Source organism: Phocoena sinus, chromosome 12, assembly GCF_008692025.1.
Source record: "Phocoena sinus isolate mPhoSin1 chromosome 12, mPhoSin1.pri, whole genome shotgun sequence".
NCBI classification, from domain to species: domain Eukaryota; kingdom Metazoa; phylum Chordata; class Mammalia; order Artiodactyla; family Phocoenidae; genus Phocoena; species Phocoena sinus.
The window spans coordinates 1,349,247-1,372,081 of record NC_045774.1 but is presented as its reverse complement, the minus strand read 5'-3'; the positions used below and the strand labels follow the sequence as shown (position 1 = coordinate 1,372,081).

Below are 22,835 nucleotides of genomic sequence, written 5' to 3'. Positions count from 1 at the left end.
CAACGGCCAGTCCTGTAAGAGACCCATGGAAGCCTTGGGGAGAGGAGACGAGGAGCCTGCTGGGAAGGGGATGGGCGGGAGGCTGAGGTTACGTGGGGGGAGGGGAGAACCCCAGGAGGCTCCCGGACCTGCCGCACACAGCCACCCGGGCTGGGAGGCTCGGCGCGGGAAAGACAGTGGCCGGGCCGGGAGGAGGTGAAGATACACCTCAGAGATGCTGCAGTTCGGGTCCAGGCCACCACAATAAGGCGAATATCACGATAAAGCGAGGCACATATAGAAGTGATGTTTACCCTACACTGTAGCCTATGAGGTGTGCAGTAGTAGTACATCTAAAAAGGCAACGTGGGCACTTTCATGAAAATACTTGATTGCTAAAAAAATACGAACCATCGTCTGAGCCTTCAGGGATCGTTCAGCAGCAACGATCACTGATCACAGAAACACAGCAAATATAATGCTAACGACAAAGTTTGAAATATTTCGAGAATTACCAAACTGACGCAGAGACACAAAGTGAGAAAATGTCGTTGGGAGAATGGCGCTGATAGCCTTTCTGGATGCAGGGTTTCCTCAGACCCTCGGTTTATCAAAATCGCAGCATCCACACGGTACGGTAAACCAAAGTCTGCCTGTACCGACCGGAGGGGTGAGGCGCAGGCAGGAGAGAGAGGGGATGGGCTTGGAGAGGGTGGGGTGAAGGGGTCGGGGCGTTGGTCCCTCCAGGCACGTAGAGGTCATCCATGGTGGGGCTGGGGCCCTTGACCAGGTGGACAGGTGGGAGGAGGGGAGGTTTGGGACAGGGTGACCTTGAGGTGTCAGGATGTGATGACCGTTGTCTGCTGAGTGACCGTGCACATTGACCCTTCACAGGTTTGGTGTCCTTAAACCTCCTACCAGTGCCCTGGAGAAGGGATTGTTGTTTCAGTTTTATGGATGCAAGACACACAGGTGGAAAGTCCAGGAATTTAAGTATTTCTGATCCAAACTGTTTTATTTTGTTTTTAGCTGTCCTAAACTGTGCAGAGGGCAGCTGGAAGTACACGAGAGTCTTGACTACATTTCAGAATTGGGGGAGTCAACACAGACACGGTGGTGATAGTCATGGTGGAAATTTGTATTCGACCCCCGGTTTTCGTTATATGTGATCAGTCACTCGTTAGACGAGAAGGTGATATCTATGCTTGTCCGAGGGGCATAGAACACTTTTTCTGTGTCTTGTTAGGTGTTTGGGGTATTTACTTGCTGCTGTTGTTTTTCATAATTCATTCTTTTTTCTTTCTTTACTATTGACGTGTCTATTTGGGTGATGGGCATATAGTTATACATTTTCAGTAGGTTTTAAGTGTTTTATAAGTTAAAATTTAAATACATAAAACGTGATTTTTAAAAAAGTAGCTCAGGTCCACTATAGAAATTTGAAAATAAAAGAGCACATGAGGAAAGTACCAGTTTCCTGTAATACTGTTGCCTAGAGCTTAAACAGTGATACAACTTTGCAGTACTGACATTTTGCAATCTTTCATCTAGGCTGTGTGTGTGTGTGTGTGTGTGTGTGTGCTGGATATGGGTATATATGTATATGTGTGTGTGTGTATGTAAACGTGGGATTGTGTTCTACATTTTCATTTAAAATAATTTTGTTTAAAAAAATGTTCTACCTCTTTTATATGATTTTTAATGGATTAACACATTTCTGTTGTATGGATTTAGAGTAATTTGTTTATCCAAACCTCTATTGTTGGGTATTTCATTTCCTTCCGATTTATTTTGCTATTAAAATAATATCGCAGTGGGCAGTACTGTGCGTGCATAGTTACGTGCTCTTCTGGTGTTTTTCATCACATATACTTTGGATGTGGGATTCTTGGGCTTCAAGACTGTAAAGGCCTCTAATACATAGCGTAGAATTAGCCAGGGTTTCTGTGAGACGGAACATTTGGCACCGATGGGACGGACTGCTGAAGAAAAGCACTCCTGAAAGTTCGGAATCAGCAACTTTATTTCCCTCGGTTTTTGATCTAAGAATCTATGTTCATTATAGACTTTTATTTGCAGTAATACTGATGACTCCAGACCTTTAACCAAAGTTGAATTAAATTAGATGCTTTTTGAGTCTCAATTAAGGTTGGTTCACTTTAAAGGCCCCAGGCTCGGCAGTTTCATTTTCCTGTGATTCTGCACTTTTCAAATCCTCGTGTGGCCTAGGAGCAGATGAGCCCAGATCCTGGATGAACCGTCTTTCCTGTGGATGCTCCAGCTCCAAGGCGAAACGGAATCGCTCGGATCGATGGCCAAACCTCAAGCACATGTGTGACCACCTCTGAGATCACCGACCACAGCCCACCCTGCCCTTCCCCCGCCAAGCCTCCAAATCGCTGCTCGTCACCTTTTCAATTTGCGGAGCCTGGAAATGCATACTTTGGGCTTGTCACACGATCCTTATTATTAGACATGTGCTTAGCTGGACTTCCAGTCATCCGTTTCTCTCCCCTGGAAAGTTTGACCAGTTGGTATTTTTCTAACTTCCTTTTTCTGCTGCGAGAACGGACAAGCACGTTTGGAAGCTTTGGGCTTTCTTCTGTGAAACCTCGAGGCCCGAAAGGAAAAAGATGATGGGACAAGAGATGATGAAGAGTGGTTTTGCATATTGTCTGTGAGTCCTGGCTGTTTGAGGTTGGGTGGCAGCTGGTGGAAGTGTGTGTGTGTGTGTGTGTGTGTGTGTGTGTGTGTGAAGGTGTTAGGAGGGAACTCGGGGAAAGTACTTTCCTGTGTCGTTCTAAAGAGTTATCTCCAAATATACTTGCCTTTTTGGGATCTACTCCCAATGAAACCCAGAACACACACCAGAGCTACCCGACAAGTCTCCAGCATTGCGTATTCTGCAAAGCGCCCCACCCCAGGTGGATCTTCTCGGGACTCAGTGACCATGCGTTACTGCTCCAGCTTCTCCCATTTTCTCCCCCAGAATGACTGAGCACGTGGGAACGCGTGAGTCTTTGCTGAGTGGATCTCAGGCCTGCCACGCCTCTGATGGCCTGTAAGACCCGTGAAGCAAAGTGGGGCCCTCGACAGCTGCCGCGTGCCCACCCATTGACGGATGTTAGGGGTGACGTCCAAGAGTCACCCGCCGCAGTTCCTGGCCTCCGGGGTTCAGGCCAGTTGGGAGCACAGGGACAAGGGTAGAGGCCAGAGCACCAGTTGTACCGATGCGCTGGAGAGATGGGTTGTGTGGGATAAAGGATATTGTAGCTGGGGACGTGACCGTGGCTAGGGTGGCCTGAGTCTGAGTGAGTCCCCAAAGAAGTGCAGGGTCTTCCCTTGCAGAAGCGGCCAGCATGGCGTCGTGAGACGGGTGGGAAAGTGGTTTTAAATGAGTGTTTCTGAAGGAGGGACGAGGGCCATGTGCTGAATGGGGTCTCCTAGTCCAGTGCTGCGACTGGCAAGGCAGACGGGGAAGGGGCTTCACCTGAGGCAGAGAGCTTTTCCTCGACACCCCGCCCCACTGGAGTTTCAGGCGCTGCCATGTTGAGCGTGTCTCTGTCCATCTGAGACCAGAGACGGGTGTCAGGAGCACCTGAGGAAGTGCAGTGCCTGGTTTTGAGCAGCCCTGGTTTATAAAAGGTGTTGCCATTAATTTGCAGTTTAAGATACAATACTTGATTTATATTTGCGAGTCCTGGCAATACTATTATGTATAGCTGATCATTTATAAACGTATTAAAATGTATTTATAGACTACATTTTAAGACACCTCTCTTCCATAGGGTGAAGAGCCAATAAATTAAAAGTGCTCGTGGTTTCCGTGTATTAGCAATGAGGTTCGAAAGGCAATGTGACTCTTCATCAAATTCAAGAGTACTCCACATAATCGAATGATTTTCTAATATTCTGAAATCCGAGGCCCACAACGACTGAGCCCCAGAACACGTGGACAGTTGGGGCAAGAGTGAGGAAGCTCCTCCCTGATTATTCTGGGCGGCTCCTGCCTCGGATGTTATCATAACTGACCTTCTTACTTCTCCCTTTCTCTATGTGCCTGTAGTTCTTTCTTTTTCTTTTAAATTGAAGTATAGTTGATTTACAATGTTGTGTTAGTTTTAGGTGTACAGCAAAGTGATTCAGGTATATATATATATATATACACATACACATACACATACACATATATCTATTATTATTATTTATTTTTCTTGCAGTACACGGGCCTCTCCCTCCTGTGGCCTCTCCCGTTGCGGAGCACAGCCTCCGGACCCGCAGGCTCAGTGGCCACGGCTCACGGGTCCAGCCGCTCCGCGGCATGTGGGATCTTCCCGGACCGGGGCACGAACCCGCGTCCCCCGCATCGGCAGGTGGACTCTCAACCACTGCGCCACCAGGGAAGCCCCATATATCTGTTCTTTTTTAGATTCTTTTCCCTTAGAGGTTATTACAGCACACTGAGTAGAGTTCCCTGTGCTATACAGTAGGTCCTTGTTGATTATCTGTTTTACGTATGGTAGTGTGTATCTGCTAATCCCGACCCCCTAATTTATCCCCTCCCCTTGATCTTCCTACTTCTTCCTGTGGGTGCTATTGTTTTGGCAACTCTGGTCCAGCCGTTTCTGGCTCACTCACTGTGGACTGGACTCAACCAATGAGTGAAAGGGTTTCATTCCCAAAGTCACTGAAACCAACCGAATTGCAGAACTCAAGCATCCGGTGTCTTGATCCTCAACCGCGTGGGACAGGATTCATAGATTTTACGCCCCGTCACCTTCTGTTTGTGTTCTGCGTGATGGGAGGCCTGCAGTCCCCCAGTCTCTGTGCCATGGAGCAAAAGAGAGGGGAAAAAAAAGACAACTTAAGGAAAAGAACTGCGCTGTGTCTTTGCTCCTTATTCAAAGACTAGCAGTGAGCAGTGTCGCCGAGATCAAAGTTTGATTGGCATACTGTCAGGCTTAAAGGGCTGTTCTCTATCAAGCTCATCCCCGAGTTGCGCCCGTGGCTTCCTTCCCCAGAGCGGCATTGGCTGCGAGCGCATCCAAACCCATCGTGATTCACCATGAATCAGTAACAGCGTTTTGGAGGCTGATACATGAAAAGCTATCTGGTTCCCTGTTGAATTCGTTCAGATTCTATTGTGGTTCTACACTGTTTTACAAAAAAAACAGTCCTGGTTCCAACTCTCTGCCATCCAAATCCACAGCTTGTAACATTTCATTACAGAGTCAAGGTCCAGGGTGAGACCTCAGCCTACACAGAGCTGCCTTTCCTGGAAAAGAAGCATAAACAAAGGCATTGATTCCACCACCCCGCAGGGCGCGTCCGTGTGTGTAGGGCCTCGTCCAGGGCGGCTCTGTGCCCTGAGGTCCTGGCCAGCTTTGGATGTGGCCGTGACCAGGCCAGGGAGGTGCAGGTACTGGAGAGTGAGTGTTTGTCTTTTTATTGTTTAGGTCACTCATTCATTCATTCATTTTTGGTTTACCCTTTTTGTACCACATAGGAGCAGATAGAAGGTGGGCAGCTGGGGCTGGGGGCTGAGAAGGTCAGAGGACGCTGCCGGCCAGAGCATGGGGCCCTTAGACAACTCCCTGCCACCGCTGCCCCCCGCCATGTGGGCACGCTCCCCCCGCAGGAGCCATCATGCTTGTGCTGGGCTGTGAGGAGACTGTAGGTGGCATCAGCGTTGTCCCTGAGCAGCAGTCTCTGTCCTGGATGCATCCTGTCCCCTCTCCTGGGCACGCCTGCCCTTCTCTCCACCTCAGCCGCTCACTGATTTCTGCCACGCGTAGCAGACTCATTGCCATTTGTCTCTGACTTTTCCTTTCCTGCCGATGGAGAAGTCTGAGATCAAGGTGTCTGCAGGGTTCGTTCCTTCGGTGGCTGTGAGGGAGAATCTGACCCAGGTCTCCCTCCAGCTCTGGTGGTTTATTGGCATCTTTGATCTTCTCAGGCCTGTAGATGTATCACCCCATCTCTGCATCCATCTTTATATGGCGTCTCCCCGTGCTCATGTCTGTGTCCAAATTTCCCCATTTTATAATAACACCAGTCATGTTGGATTAAAGGTTCATTCATCTTCCTTCAGCATGACTCAATTTAACTTAACTAATTGCATCTGGAATGACCTTATTTCCAAATAATGCCGCATCTTCAGGGGATGGGAATTAGCATCTCACGTATAAATTTTCCGGGGAACACAATTCAACCTACAGTGTCAGTGGGTTTGAGGTCCACTCTCATTGAGTATAATCTCATCTTAAGTTGATTCTATGTGCAAAACCCTTGTTTCCAAACAAGGTCATATTCACAGGTACTAGGGGTTCAGATTGAACATATTTTTTGGGGGGGACACCTTTCAATCCACAATAATACCTACACAATGTACTTCCTTCCCTTAGCTTTCAAACTCTCGCCTTGCCGAGGCGACAGTCTTAGCTTTCTGAATGTTCTTCTAGGGGGAGGAAATAAGGTTCTCAACCAAGTCATCCCAGCCCCTCCCAGTAAAACTCTGTTTTAGAGTAAAAAATATTGGGGGGTGGCGCCGGGAACCAGGAGAGCTTCCTTTGAAAGGCCATGGTAACGAGTATAGAGGTAACTGCTGTGGACCAGAAGGAGATGGGCTCCAGGGTGGATGGTGACCCCTTTCCAGGGCTGATGCCCCGCAGAGAGCTTCCTTCATGCCACCTCCCCTACGGTTCATGGGGGGGCACTCTGGTGAACTTGATGGAACCCGAGAAATCACTCGATGCAAGCCCCCATTTTATAAAAGCTGAAATCAGCTTTGAATTAGGGAAAACTGTCACCTGGGTAACCAGGCACTGGCCCGGGAGAGCTTTGAGACTACAGGTCGGTAAACATGGATGCCAGGCTGTACAGGGCTGGTCCTGCCTCACTTCACCCCACGTCCACGGTTCTCAGTGCCATGTGTCGTGGCCACGGCTTCACTGTGACCGTGGCAGCAGGGTCTGGGCGGAGGCTGCATTTGGGATTTGAACTCCCTGCTCAGACTAAGTAGGTGGGACGTGGTGGGGAGCCTGCTGCCTCGGCTTGAGCATGTTCACGGGCCACTTAGAGCGGGGAACATGCCTTCCCTTACGAAGGGTGAGCCCGTGTAATTCTGGGCAGTTGACCCCTGACAACAGGACCTATTTCTGGATCATCGTGTATAATTTACAGTGGGTTGGCCCAATTCATCGCATCTACTTCTCCTATCAGGCCATCCTTATCGTGTTTCTGCGTAATGCAGGGCTTTTCATCTGAGTCCAGTTGAAGCTGGATGAGTCTGGATTCCAAAGAGGCCAGAGACAGACGACGCTGAACAGAAGATCGACTTTATTAAAATCACAAGTGAACTTGTGCACGTGAAGTGATGGGTGCTCAGATAATGTAGAGAAGTTATTTCCAGAATGTTTGAAGGGTGGGGTGAGAGTAAAGGGCGAGAACTGGGAAAGGATGCTCCTGAGACCCAGACAGTCTGAGAAGGTTCTGGAAGGTGGAGGCTCCTTTGGTTTAGAGTCTTGTGATGACATCGTCCACAGCACCTGTCTTTCAAAACAAGGTCAGTTAACCCTAAAACACTCACGGACGACTTCCACCAGAGTCAGGCCGAGCTCCAAGTGACTATCTAAAGACCAACGTTATCATTACTAATAACAATAAAATGCTTAATGAAAACTTAAACCTAAACATTAATTCTGTACTTGCATTAAACTATCTGCACATATGAGCTGCGGGAATGTTTTAATCTTATCAGATGGACATAGATGCAGAAGAGCTCTTTGCATTGACTTAATTGTGATTTTATTTTGTTAGGAAATTGAGACACTGCTTTTAACCATCTTAGGGCCACCCACTCACCCTCCCTCAGTTCTCTTTCTTTGATGAACCTAATTTCCTCACTTTAGAAGCGAGTCTTCTAATTTATTGAATACCTTTTAATTAATCAATCTCTTTGAATTTTAATTAGTTTTGAATTTGCTTCTGGAATTACCAGTGAATTTATTTAAACAAAATAATGTCTCCCCCATTTTTTTACTTGCACGTGAAAAATGACAGGCTGTATTTGAAGAGAACATTGCTTGCAGAGGCAAAAATAAGGAGCCTTCCCTATCTAACCTGAAAAACTCAACTGTACTTAAAATGAAAGCTTCAATCTGCCATTCACGTGAGAATACTCTTGGCCTGGAGCCAATCCTCTTAAAGGTACACACACACACACACACACACACACACACGCACCCGCACGCGCGCGTGCATGCGTGATGTTTATTTTTAATTCACAAGACTTTCATTTTCCCTACTCTGCATCCCCTTTAGTTCACCTTCTATTTTAGAGGCAAGAACTATCAGAGGCGTCAACGGAGACCCTCGTCCCCATGACCAGCAGCGGCGCCAGTGGTCAGGTTCTCCAGCGATTGGCCCATCAAATGTGGTTAATCCGAACCTGGCATGTTCCCCCTTCTGGGTTGTCAAGCCCGTGACACAGGCCACTGATAGGGATGAAACCACATGGCCGAAGTGCAAGCCTGGGCATCAGTTACACGTTTCATTGTAACCGCAGTGTGGGATGACGTTACCAAACGGCAAAGTTGGTTTCTCTAAATGAACTCCTGTCTTGGTTACGAGGTGACCGTGGTGGCTGTGGGGTCAGTGACACTTTGAGGGATAACGCTGTCTCGTAGGACAAAACGTGGCCAGTGCAAGAGGCACCCGTGTGTTCTGGCCTTCCCTCCTCCCTACACAAAACAGTGTCCTAAAGGCACCATCTTTCTCTGGTTCAGTGTCGCCACCTGCACAGTGAGGGGACGTTTCTTGATTTGCTTGTTGAGGGCTTGTTAGTTTCCAGTGAGATTATTTAGGAGAAAATTCTCTGTGTTTCGGCATGAAATCTTCCTGAGTCCTTCATAACTTTGCGTGAAGGTAGTTTTGAAGGAAGACTTCACAGATTTGAACAAAAACTAAACCAGTGGGAGATTTGGATGTGCTCAGAAGTGACCTCTTTGAAGGACAACGGGCTTGAACTTTCATCCTTATTGGTACAGATTTGTTAAAAATCCAGTTCCCTTTACTTCATAATCTTACCTTGTGCAGGAAGTGGTGTAGCTTTGCACAGTGATGGAGGGAAATGTTTGGTGAATGGTGTACAAACTTGAAAGCGACAGGTTTCCAGAACCAAAGGAAAAGTCCTGTTCAGAAAATGGCATTGAAAATATAAAGGCCAAGGTGTCTGTAGCATGGACCCCATTATGATAAGATTTGGTCCTGTAATAGTGTTACAATTTAAACTGATAATAGTTTGATATATTAATATCAAATTTCAAAAAAAATACATAAATCCTAGTTTCCTTTTTCTGGTTAAATGGCAGCTAAGGAAATCTATTTCAGCTTTCATCACACATGTCTTCTGGTTTTAAGCTGTCTTTGTGCTGCTGCTGTTTGCGCTGGTTCTTGCCCCTCTGTGTTTCCTGACGAGAACTCCTGAAGGAATTGGATGCTGTGCAGTCGCCACTTTCTGGAAGTTTGCGTGTCAACAGCCGTGGACTCAGTAAGTTCACGAGTGTGGAATCATTCTCATGCCTTCGGAACAATCCTAAATTAAAGTTTTGTTTCTGTTTCCATTATAAACCTCATTGTTTTCTTGGTTTGAGTTTATTCCAGTCATGTTGGTTGAAATCTTGGCGAGTTTGTTCAATTGTTTTACCAGATGTTATTAAGAGTAGCTTTTCCACTTCAGCGTTCTGAGTGTATTTATTCTTCGTGAAACGGTCAAGTCCAGGGTCTGGAACCGGGCAGGCGGACAGCAGGGAGTAAGGCACCAGGGTAATCCTGTCTCTCGTTCTAATTAGGAGATTTTAGGAGTACAGAATGCTAATTCACTTAGAAATACATAAAAATAGTGGGTAGGTCTCTTCATTTCTTCCCTCTACTCTTTTTCTGAATTGAACACCTAGAGAACATTTCTCTGGATTTTCCTTGAAGCACTTTGCGAGGGTCAGAGAACCCATCTGAGTCCTTTTGGTCAGTGAACACGTCCTCACTGTCAGAAAGATGGGAAAACCTATGAGTACACCGGAGATTAGCAGTGCCTCTGACGTGTTCTGTTCAGAGCTCAGCAGATTTTCCCGGGGAAGACTTAAATGGACAAATGTAGCTTCCTGACACTGATGTTCGCTGATTCTTTCCCCCAAAGGCGGTGGAGCTCCAGGCTGGAGCAGCCCTTCCCGGGACAGAGCCGGCATGCGTGGAGGAGAGGGGTCAGCCCCGCCAGAATGGGGGCACTGGTTCCGGGACCCCCAAATCAGCAGCCAGCGTGTGTGTGTGTGTGTGTGTGTGTGAGCCGGGCCTGCGTGTGTGACACAGGCTCCCGTCAGGCAGGGAGGGATTTCTGTTGCTCTGAATGGACCCCGGGATCCAGGATGCTGCAGTGAAGGGAAGGACCGGCACTGCCGCCTGTTTTCCTGGCCCCCTCTTTCCGCGGGTTCCCCTCCCCGGATGGGAGGCCATGGCTGCGACCTTGGCTGCAGTGGCCTCGGGGAAGCAGCCAGGCCCTTTTCTCTGTCTGGCATCTGCTGGTGGCCTCGCCCTTCCGGGCCATCTTCACCTGACCCTAGGCGCATGGCTGGGGTCCCTCCCAGGGCTCTGAGTTCTCCTCTGAAAACCGCCCGTTTGTCATCCTGTCTCCTGGGAACGTTTAATTCTCTGGAAAGCATGGGATGCTTTGAGCACCTCGTGGAGAGCGGTGCAGACATTTGTGATGGGCTAAGGTGGCCGTCGGGAACACCAGTTTGGAAAAGGCCGAGGGGCCTCCTGGGACAGAGGGTGGTCTCTTCCCCCTTGAGCCCCTACATCACCCCCGCCTCCCCGCACCCATTCTTCATGGCAGGGGTCAGCGTCCCCGAGGACAGGGCCCCTCTGACGTCACCCTTCCTCTCCCCCTGCCCCCTCCGTCACCCCCTCCCCAGTCTGGGCTTTTGCTGGGCAATAATTTGTCCCCCCAGCGGGAGGGGAGCTCAGGCCTGTGTGAGGGTCACACATCCCCACCCCCCGACTGCCGGCCCCCCCCCCCCCCCACCGCTCTTTATCACCATCTTCTTGTACCTCTCAGGTCCCTCAAAGTCCTCTCTCTTCCCTCCAAGTTTCTCCTCCTCCTGTCCTTAAAGTGTTTATCTTTCCTCTCTAATTAAAGGTGTGAATTCCAGGATGACTTTTTCAAAAACACGATTCTTTTCTCCGCATTTTGTATTTGCCTCATTAATACTGCAGCCTCGAATGGACATTGACTTGTCTTTTTGCAACTGGTCATTTAAAAGTCGGGGTTTAGGAAGTGAACTACCCTTCCTCGTTGCTTCCAGAGCAGCGTCTAAGAGCCGCCGGTGATGACTGGCGTGTGCATACACTGCCCGGCGCCGGGCTCCAGCGGGTGCCGAGAACCTGCGTGCAGCCAGTGCGGCCTAGCAGCTGCATTTTAAATTTCTTTTCACTTGAATTAATTTCAGGGCCAGCAGCTGTGCGTGACTGGTGGCCTCCGCGTGGACGGTGCCCCACGTTCCAAGGTTCGGGTTGAACTGCACGTAGGGCAAGTTGTGAGCTACCTGACGCTGGACTTCGAGTCCTAACCAGCGAAATACCTTGTGTCTGGGTGGCGCACACAGATGAGGGTGGAGAGCTGTCCCCCCCGCGTCAGCACCTGGGAGAGGGCGATGCAGACACCCGCCGAGGGCGTCGGGTGATGGACCCCAGGAGCGCCTGCAGCCTGTTCCTGCCAGTCTCCGAGACCGTGCTCCTGCACTTCAGTGACGATGACAGCTTGGAGCAGTGATGTGCCAGCACCGGGAGAGTCAGATGGGCCATTTCAGAAACCTGGGAAGAGAATTCCCCTTGAAGGCCCCATGCCTTGGCTATCTCTTAACATAAACAGGGACTCTTAAAAATGTGAAGAATCTGTTGTAACGTGTGAACCGAGGTGATGGGGGAATAGGCCATTTTCCACTTGTGCAGAAGCTGACGTGAATCACCCGCAGGCCCGGAGAAGGTGGAAACCTGCAAAAGAGACGAGAGGGCAGAAGGGGGGGCGTGCCCACGGCACCCCCTCCAGCCCCTCTTCCGCGCGTCTTTCCAAGGCTGCTTTTCAAAACTGGGTCCTGTGCGTGGGTGCAGGTTGAAGCCTTTGGAGTGGGTGCCCTGGGGCAGGAAGACGCAGCCCTGACCCCCGGGTCGTGTTCACAGCCGTGCGTGATTGGAGTGAACAGCAGGGACCCGGGCCCAAAGTCCTGGACTTGGTTTTAGTTTGTCCTGGACGAGCTGGGTGAGCTCCACTGCGAGCCTCCATCTCTTCTTTGGTCAAATGAGGCAGCGGGGCTGGTGTCCTCTGGGACCCTCGGTGTCTTTATCGGTGCCCTGACGACACACCATGCTAAAGGGGCATCCTCTGCCCTTGCCCCCAGGGCGTGTGGACCAAAGGCATCCGGCTCTTATCTCCACAGAGAAAGGGAGTCAGACTTCCTGCCGTGGGTTTCTTTCTCCTTGGGGCTGTGGCTGTGTGGACGGGTGGAGGTGCACATGCGGGAGGGAGGGTCTTCTCTGTGCCTCCTCGTTCCCTGGGGACCCCTCTCTGCCTGGCCCAGCACGGAGCGTGCGCGTCCCTCAGTGGTGGACGGTGAGGTAGTCCAGCCTCCGGATACAGAGGGCTCTCGGGGCTCATTCCCTTCTGCTCCTTCACTCAGCAGACCCTCGTTAGGAACCTGCTTTGTGCTCGGACCCGCGGGGAAGCCCTGCAGGAACCAGACCAGTGACCGTCCTGATTCTCATGACCCCGGCCTGCAGCTAAACATCCTTGCTTTCGACACCGTGCTTGGGTGTGCGTTTCACCCCAGAAAGGGCAAGATCACGACCACAGGGGTGTGGTTAGGGATGCAGACGATGTTTCGGATGCTCTGCAGGTCTCATCAGAGCTTGGATGTAGACTTGGAGCTGAACTCTGCCTGGTCTCTATTGGGAGATCAGAGGCCCCTGGCCTTATGCGATGTGTTCATTCTCACTTTTAAAGTGTGGAAATGGCGTGAGCGCGCTGGAGACTGGGTGGTGCGTCCCGGTTCCTCGCCCAGGGAGCAGTTTCTCTCTACCTGCTTGGCCAGCAGACGAGACCGTCTCACTGCGACATTTTCACCTGTTGTTTCCAGCGGGGTTTGTCCTTCTGGTTCCCACTTTACTCCTTTCGTTCTGTCCTCAGTGGAAACGATTCCACCCTGTAGCTCATCGTCTCCTGAGGTTTGGCTGAGAAGCAAACTATCTGGTGTCCCTGCTTTCGGATGAATTGCCCCTGCTTTGCAGGTCTCTTTAATATTCTCTAACATGTACTTTAGTGTAATTTGCTCTAAATGCTTTGAAATGAGAAGGAACCTTAAAAAAGACACCCTGGCTGAATGCCTTTGGAAACGTCACCTCATCAAGGAGCACGTTGATCTTCCAAGGGAAGGATAGCAGGGAGGGGCTGGGGGCCGCGTGCCGTGCGTTTCACTGCTCCAGAGACGGGGAGGCTGTCAGGGGATTTATGAGCGATGTGTCGTGACAGAACACAAAGTGTTGGCCACGTCCGGACACACGGAGGTGCCAGCTTTTCTGCATCTCTCTCCCTGTCATCCGGCCACGTGTCAGCGATGCCACCTGCAGGCCCCTCTCCGAGGGCTGGTGCGCAGAGCACGGTAGGGCCCCAGGCATCCCCACGCCCTGTCCGTGTGCACAGATGTACCAGGCACCGTATCTGGGGTGGAGACTAGGGACCCTGGGGCTGACCCCCAGCCGAAGGTGACGTGGCCAACTGCAGTGTGTAGAGTGGAGGCTTTGGAAAATGGAGTCAGACACGAGCTTGATACTTATTTTCCTGGTTGATTTACGCTTTTGTTTTTAGACACAGACAGGGCGTCTGTGTGATCTCTGGGTGCTTCAGGCTGGGGGTGTTTGAATCACACACGAGAGCGGCGCCCGTGCAGGGGGTGGCGATGGGGGACGGGCCTTTCAGGTTGTCGGGCAGGTGTGTCTCCTCCCAACACACTTAGAGTGAGAGTGCCAGGGTTTCGGTGTCTGTCCTAAAGTTTCAATGTCTGTCGTGGCCTCTGCTGTTTACTAGTCCCGAATCCCTAGGCCTATTAGTTCAAACATCTTCTTTTCCCTGCCACGTGCCCTGGTAGCTCCATAGCCGTCCCACCTGGTCATGTCATGACAGCTCCTCAGACAATGAACATGTATCGAGCACCAACTGTAGACCAGACGCGGTGATGGGGCGCGAGGCCTCGTGGACGAGCACACGCCCTCTCTACCCTGAAAGAGTTGTGGTCCCAGGTGTTCCAACGCGATCGGTCAAGGGTCCACTGTAATGTTCTCCCATATCCCAAACGTGCGTTGTCTCACAGAGTTGTAGCCTGAGAAAGACATGTAGCTGTTAAACATCCATTTTGCCTATTCCTTGGTTCTTTTGGGGTCCTGGGTGAGAACGGGCGCTTAATCGTAGGTAGATTCATGAAGATAGTGCCTGCCCAAAGTCCTGTGAGCCTTCCTTACACATCTTCAAGTCATCGAAAGGGTGGTGACACCTTCAGAACAACTGGCGTGGCTTGTGTGAGCAGAGGTTCAGCTCCACTGCAGAGGTTTTAAGGCATTTGTAGAATCCACTTTCTGCAGACGAATCACCTCCGAACCATAAAAGTAACGGTGGAATGTCGTCATGTAATTTTCAAGTGAGGATCAAAGATAATTCTTGCACTAAGGTGGCACTATCCACGTGATATTTTACTAAGAAGAATTTTAGAATAACAAAGTTCCTACTGACTCTCCGATGAACTTAAGCCTGGAGCAATCAAAACCCAGGAGTTTCATGAATTATCTCCAAGATGTACTGACAAGAAGAAAAAATCTCTGCTTTCATCATCGAAATTAATATTGATGTGGAGACAGGGAAGGAAAGTAAATAAAAAAGAAAGGTTTGGGGGAAAGAGACGAGGTTTGCAGAGCAGGAGGTACGGCCGAGCATCTGCCCCTGGTTGTGGGACCAGGAACCAAAGCCCGCCGTGCGAACGGTGACCGGAGGAGGCCAGAGCACCAGAGAGAGGCTGGGTCTGGGACCCGAAGCGAGCAAGGACTCCGTGAAAACACTTATAAAAAGCCTTGTGTCCACTCAAACAAAATGCGAAGGCAGCCCAGAGATAAAGAAAACAGTCGCAATGGCCTGTGTGCCCCGGGGGGTCACTCCCTGTCTGGCTGGTGGCGCTGCATTTCTCTGGGTTTTCTCAGTCCTGGGAGGGCTGTCTTTGTGCCCTACACGCGGTGGACGACTCTCCTGTGTCCGGTCCTCCGTGGGGTCCCTGCAGCCTTTGCTGTGGCCCGTCTGCCGGGCCCCCTCTCCAGGCACGAGCTCCCCCTTCCCATGGACCCTGCGTGTGGAGCCCACCTCCCTCGCTCTGTGCATCTTCCTGCAAAGCCTGCTTCTTTGTCCTGACCCTAACTGAGCTCCCTTTCTACTTCATGCTCCGAAGTTTCGTTTTGAAAATGACCATAAATGGGAGGGTCACTTAATGCTCCTACCGTGGACTTGAAACCTTTATGACCGTGTAAAGGTTTTCCAGAGCGAATTCGCCCTGTGTTTGAATACCTGCTTGGGAGGGCTTATTTCAAGTGACATCTGCATGCCTTCTCCAAGCATGCTCTCCTGCACTATTTCATTTCACTTTCCCAATAATGTTGATGGAACAGGCAACAGTGTTACCACCTCCGTTTCACAAATGAAGAAGCCAAGGATTATTGGGCTAAAAGGACAACCGTCCCAGGTCACACAGGCAGCTGCCCGTCTCCAAAGTCAAGGCCATTTCTTTGACCGCTGAGCCCTGCGGTGCAGCCCACCTTCCACACACACTGGCATTTTCCAGCACAGACTGTTGGCCGCTCTCTGTCTCTTTATTGGGTTTATAGCTTTAATCTAGTCATAAAACCTAAACCAATTCATCCCAATAGTTTGCCCTTGGTTTTTAAATTCCTACAGATGCCCCATAAATACAACGAAAAGGCACAAAGAGGCCCAAAGTGATGATGGTGACACACGTTATCACTACGTTGCTATCTCACTGCGTTATTTCACTCAGGGTCTTAAACTTGCTACGACAGAGCCCCCTTTGCAGGCCCACAGTCTGTTGTCTTCACTTCACGTTGCTGGCTTGTTTTTCAAGTCGGGAGAGCAGGGGTGGGGACAGGCACCTAAGAGAGAGCCGATCCCACCGTCTCTGTTGGGGTCCGATCCTCCTGGTGCCACGCCTGCCTTGGAAAGGAGGCAGCTCCCTTGGGGGACAGACGCCCTTCCCACCCGTGCTTGTCTTCATCCTGTTCTCCACAGTGTAAACCCCGTTATTTTAGTTATTCTCACAGCTACCTCAGAGTCGGCAGAGAAAGTATTATTGCTCCCGTTTTACAGACAAACAGACCGAGTCGACACCACACTCTTGTGATTTTGACGGTTTGCTAAACGTCCTGAGTAGCATCGAGCAGTGGCAGAATCCAGTTTTCACTGGTTTACAGTTAGCACCATGAACGCTGCAATTGGGCCGAGTTAATTACAGAGGGCTGGAGAACCGTACTGAGTGGGTTGCTTTCTGTAAGACTCTGTCCGCTGGTTTCATCCGTGTGTAACAAGGGGAACACGGGGTTGGGAGCGTTCTGGCGGCAGGAAGGGGACCAGCTACCCGGACCCCTGGCACCCCTGAGCCGCCCCGGTCCTCAGGGTGCCTCCCAGCTCGTTGGTCTGTAGGCCAGTCACCAGACTGACCCCACAGCAGACCTGCATGACGTCGCTGTTCCTGATTTGCTTCTGGTGACCTGTGCCCTGGGATTCCAGGCCACATCCCGTCTCATTCCTGGGCTTTCCCACTGCACCACGCGATGGTTATTCGTTGGCCTAGATGCCGTCGTGATGCTTTGTGGTGCTGTGTTCGCTGCCCTCTGGAACTTAAGCTCTGTGAGGACAGGACCGCCTTTGAACCCTACCCCACGCCCCTCCTGGAGTCCAGGAAAAAGCCTGGCAGAGGGCTGTCCCTCAACACTTACTGAACAAGTCCAGTTCAAGCTGGACCTGACTTTTGATCTACCTTAGAAATACAACGTCCTTAAAGAGTGTGAAAAAGAGGCAGACAATGAAAATACTGCAGGAGAGCGTTTGTAAAACACGCACGATTGGCTTTTGTTAGTTCCAGCAAACGAATGAATGAGTGAATGGATTGATGAGTGAGGGAATGAGTGAATGAATGAGTGGCTGTGTCTCTGGGGGAGAACTCGGGGCAGCAGCTGTGTTTCACTCAAACGTCTCAGCTTCAGGCTGGAGGCTCTAAAACACCATCTCCGTGTTTGTGTCATAGGTTCGGGTTCTCTGTTCCACTAGAAAGTAGGGAACTCTTTCCTGAAATCTGCGAAAGCTTCGCCTCTAAAGTGGAGAAGTTGCCCTTTAGCAGGTGTGTTTATAACCGTGTCCCCGGTGTCCCCACCTTCTCCCCGTGGTACAAGATCACTTTCTCAAACCCCCCAGACTCACCCATGCCCCAGAGGCCCTCGCGGTTCTAACCCATCTCACCCCCAGTGTATGAGCCTCGTCCTCGTGTCACACTAACACACTTACTTGGAAGCTACATTCATTTCCCGGTGGCTCATTATTTAGAAGGTTCTTGCTTTGGGGAATCTTACAGCTGCCGGATTATGTAATTCAGAAATGTTTTTCTTAATGTTAACCCATACCATGTGTTATCCCATATTCTAATCAGATATCCATATCACAGTGAGGAAATTCATCCGTATTAAGAGTGTTTTAACCCGTTTCTTACATGTTTTCATTTTGTTCCGGCTTTTCCTCTGGCTTAAACCCATGCATTTATTAAGCAGAAGACGGATCACATCTTTAATCCGTTTGCACTTGACCTACTGTTTCCACTGCAGGAGTCGCATGACCTCCAGGCAGGCACCGCACCACGCACCCCCTTAGCTTCCTTCTGCCCCTCCCCCGCAAGGCACCTGTGCAGACAGCCCTGCTTCGTGAAAGCAAAGGAGACGGGGCCCTGGGACCCTGAGGTCGTTGTTTTAATAGTGCTGTTCAAGGTGTAATTGATTTCCTTTTAAATTTGCCAAAGTACCTTTTATCTGAACTAGTTTGAAGACCCTCAACCAAGTTCTTTAGTGAACGCTAAATTCTTTAGAATAGGACTATTTTATTTTCCCTCCAGGGCTTTGTTTAGCAAAGAATCCAGCTCCCTTAAAAGCTCATTTTCCTCTGTACACTGTCTCCCCTGGAATTAAATTGCTGTTAAAAACGGGGAGGGGGAGAAACATGCAGAAAGTGTGAATTCCCTCATTTCTGAGAAGGAACAGTTCCGTTGTTTGTTCTACATCATTAAATTATTGAGAATTATGGTCAAATTGCAAGCGCCTGAATGCTCAGCTTTTTAAAAAAATAAAAAATAGAGGCTCTGCCTCTCTACATTCAGAGAAAACGATAATTACAACGTCTTTCCCTAAGTCGTCCGCGTTTCCTCACTTGGGGTTTCAGGAAATACAAATAGACCACCTCTTAAGCACAAAAATTAGCAGGATTTAGGTTATTTCAGGTTGTCATCTAAAGTAGAAGGGAGCTGCTTCTGGGCGGGCCTCTGTGTGCACTGGGCCTGCGAAGGTCCCGAGATGTTTCCCGGTCAAGTTTGCTCCCCTGGTGGCCTCTGTCTCTCTATCTTTCTTTCTCTTGCACAAAACCGCTCTGTTCCAGGCCAGCTGCGAGTCACAAGAACAAGTCTACGAAAACTCAAATGCTTGTGAGGAGAGGAATGAGGTGAGGCAGTGACTTTGTAAGAGGAGCAGTGTTTCGCGCGGATGGAGTTCCTCAGGTGCGGTCCTCTGGGCGCTCCTGTCTCCTGGGAGCTGCCGCTGCCTGGGGTGTGCCATCGTGGCTGGAGAGTTGATCCTCATGAATCAGTTTCGGGGAAAGAGAAACAAGGGGTTGAAACCCCTCAATGACAGAATTCAATCAAATGTGCTTATGGCCTTGCTTTACCCATTTTTAGTAAAAGAACACTTTTGTTGTTGTTGCAAAATCTTGGAAAGGTAATGATCCGTTTTCACTTGCCTCTTGGTTAAAATAAGCACAGATCATTTTAGCAAGTGAACTTCTTAGGAAAAATGAGAGCCTGCAGAATGTCTCTCCTGTGTCCCGGGGCCCCACTGAACAAAGAACCGTCCCCCTCCAGGCGCCCATGACCTGCCTCCTGGCTGGAGCCTTTCTCCAGAAATCCGGGAAATGGCCAGGGACCTCAGCTCCCAACCAAACACGCCGAGGGATTGTCCCTCACACCCTCCCTGCCACAGTGCACTCCCCAGGACCCCAGGTGGGGCTGTGAGGACCCTGTCTGGACCCCGGGAGCGATGTGGCTCCCTGGACAGCTGTCCCCCCATGGGGCCTTCCTCCCCCTGTAGCTTCATCTCAGCTTCAGCTTCGGTAGGTCTTTACACATCGCCAGCTAGGACACTCAGAGACGCAAGGGGAGAGGGTGGGTATCTTTTTAAGGAGCGAAGCACCCTGAGTTTGAGAATGTCCTTTCTGTCTCTTCCTGATGAGGGAACAAGTTGATGAGGTCCCTGCAATTTTGCTAAAGTTCATTCCCTCTCTTCCTCCAGCTCAGACTGGGACAGGGGAGGGGTTGCTGTGAGTAGAGCTGTCTCTGCCCCTGTAAATATTACCGGGGCAAACATACCAAATAAACCTGTTCAGATATACACAGAGGCCAGGGCTCTACACACTGCTGTGGAGTATTGAGTAGTAACCACAGCTCGGTGTTTTCTCTCTTTCCTTTAATAAATCACTAGGGCTCCATAAATCAGAGCAAACACCTGTGAAGGGCAGGTGACATTCCAGCGACCAAAGGCTCGTGATGGCTCCACTTCCCAGAGCTTGAAGCTTTATTGGATTCATCTTCGTGTTTGTTGCTTCGTCTGGGTTGAGGAGGCCTACACAGGACAGAGGGTGGGACGCACGGGGGGTTCGGAAGCCCGGGGGGTGAGCAGGGTGTGCCATCAGCGGTCCAAGGAGGGCAGGTGTGGGAGCAGGTGGCCGGATCTAAGCCCCACTGGGAGATGCTGCGAGCTCTGAAGCCCTGTGTCCGGGCCGTCAGAGGATGGGGACCCCAGAACGGTCAACGGGGACTGCACGGAGGGGACCCTGGGGCAGGGGCTCCATGCTCACACCACCCCAGCAGCCCTGGGTCCTGGGACGGAGGTGAGATTGTGTGGAACTGTCCAACAGGGAGAGACTGTCCCCCGGTTCCAGGCCGGCAGGGCACTTCTGATGCCCACGACTTCCAAGGTGATGGCAAAACCTGGTGAATGCAGGAGTCAACCAGGCACTGAATTCACAAACTCAAAGAAAAACATTGCTATTCAGATTATTAAAGGTGCGCAGAACATGTGCACCCCCGTGCAGACCTGGACGGCGTCCCAGGCCAGCGGTGGAGCCTTCAGGGGTTCAGCCACCAAATGCCGAGCAGAGAAGTTACCAGTTATCCAGATGTGTGAAACAGATGGAGGTCGGAGTTTTCAGAGCTTCCCACCATGTGTCTGGGACATCCCCTGGCTCTAAGTGGCCTCAGATAGCCTTATGCTTTCCATCGAACACTCTTTGAGATGTCTGGCTTCTTTTTTCTTTGCTCCTCCAAGTTTTTGAGAGTCGACCAAGACAAGGACAAGGACTGCAGCTTGGACTGTGGGGGTCCCACCCAGAAACCCCTCTGCGCCTCGGACGGGAGGACCTTCCTGTCTCGCTGTGAATTCCAGCGCGCCAAGTGCAAAGACCCCCGGCTAGAGATTGCTTACCGTGGAAACTGCAAAGGTAAGTTGCTTTCGATCATTTGTTCAAGAATCAGTCACTGAAGCGTACACCCATGCGCTTTATTTTCATCTGGCTAAGGTTTTCTCCGTAAAATGTCAAGGGTTTATGTTGAGAGCACGTAGCGAGAAGAGTCATTTCTGAGTCATTTTTTTTTCTTGTTGAATGCTCTCTTTTCTTAGAATGTTTTATGACATCGTGACACAAATTTATCCAAGGGTTTCACAGAATGTTTCCAAAGTCTCTTAAGATTATTCTCACCAGTTTTTTTTATTGGTTCTTCCAACTCCTTCTCATTTCACCTTTCAGCCTGTGGGGAGTGTGTAATAGCACCTGTGCCGTTTTCAGTGATTTTTTTTTGGGGGGGTGCTGATTTCACACTTGTAATTTTCAATTTTCCCGATCTAAGAAGCAGATTTGGAGTTAACAAGCACCGCTTAGAGCGAAACATTGAAATGCTTCCCGCGTTAGTGAAGGGTTTGACTCAGCAAAACACGCTGATGTTTCAAGCACAGATAGAGTCAATTTCAGAAAAGATTTAACCTTCTTTGTCTTATTATCTAGGAAAAAAAGCCACACGGGCTAAAACACCCTTGAGACAGTGTTCTGCAGTGTTTAGCCGTTAGCGCCAACAATCTGCCAGGTTTCGAGTAATTTGCTCTTCCTTTCGTAATGCGACACATCCTAAGTGAACAGGTTGGAGCCACTGCTCTACGTGACAAAGACAGAGTTTTGCCGGTCCTTGGACGCGGGCGCCGCTCCCGCTGACACCCCGCGGGACACTCTGCCCACAGGCGTCAGGGCAGCCCAGCACTCACCTCCCACGTGTGTCTGGTTTGTGTGCCCTACACACGTCCCTCGGAGAGAAGTTTGGATGTAACTTTATGCCTTGATTGTTGTTACACACCTCGGGTATCTGTGCTGAGAAATGAGAAGTGACCTAAGAATGAATTCAAGTATCAGGTGATCTACCTTTTAGAGAACCTTCTAAAAACAATGGCCTGTGCTGACTTAGCTTGTGAGAACAGGTGCTGTGGAGGTGGCAGTAAAGTTTGAGTTTTACCATCCTCTTTGGTGCCCTGTTCCTTTAGAGAACCCCCATCAAGTGTCCTTTAGGAGGATAATTCCCGTCAAATGCTCTGTCGGAGGACGATGAGGAAGCCGCCATATTAAGCCTCTGTGTTGGCCATAGTCTCCGTGGGCGTCTGTGGTGGGTTCATTGGACAGAGGCCAGAGGCCGTCCATCTGTCTGGGTGGACATTGACACCAGAGGCCTCTGTGTCCCACAGTTGAGGTCGCTCTCCCAAGCCTCCCACTTCGAGCTCTGCAGAGTCCATGGTGGGTTGCTTTTGCACAGGGACGGTAAATTGGAATTAAGCGCAGATGGCCTTTTGGTGATGTCACTGTTAGCTTATTTGTGTTTGGATCCAGCCTAATTTTCTTCTGGATAATTCCCTTGGTTGGGATTCTCACACCTCACTGAAGAAGTTTCATACCATAAATTTGTGACACAAAAAGTGTGATAAGGGACGGGACTTCCCTGGCGTTCCAGTGGTTGGGACTTCACCTTCCAATGCAGGGGGTGCAGGTTCCATCCCTGGTTGGGGAGCTGGGGTCCCACATGCCTCATGGCCAAAAAACCAAGGCATAGGCCAGAAACAATATTGTAACAAATTCAATAAAGACTTTAAAAATGGCCCACATCAAAAAAAAAAATCTTTAAAAAATGTGATAAGGAAGAAGTAGGTAAAAACAAAACTTATTTCCTAAAAACAAGTTTAGTTTAAATCAAAAGGATTAAAATAAAAATAATGCGAAGGTACCTGTAAACTTCGAGGTCAAGGTTATCTGGTGCTTTGGTTGCCAAGGGTAGCAAATATTAAAGTTACTTTAAAGAGACATTGTTAGTTGTACAACATAGTTTGAGATAACTGGGCATCAGGTACCTCTGACACTG

The 22,835-nt window shown here is 49.9% G+C and overlaps 1 protein-coding gene across 4 annotated transcripts in view; it reads left to right on the top strand.

Annotated features, from left to right (window-relative positions):
* The window catches only part of SMOC2 (SPARC related modular calcium binding 2), a 155,987-nt gene that overhangs the window by 26,488 nt on the left and 106,664 nt on the right, over positions 1–22,835 (top strand). For all 4 annotated transcript variants that reach the window (XM_032651391.1, XM_032651390.1, XM_032651393.1 and 1 more), the window contains exon 2: positions 20,710–20,881. In XM_032651391.1, coding sequence (XP_032507282.1) covers positions 20,710–20,881 — 172 coding nt within the window. The remainder of the gene's footprint in view (positions 1–20,709; positions 20,882–22,835) is intronic.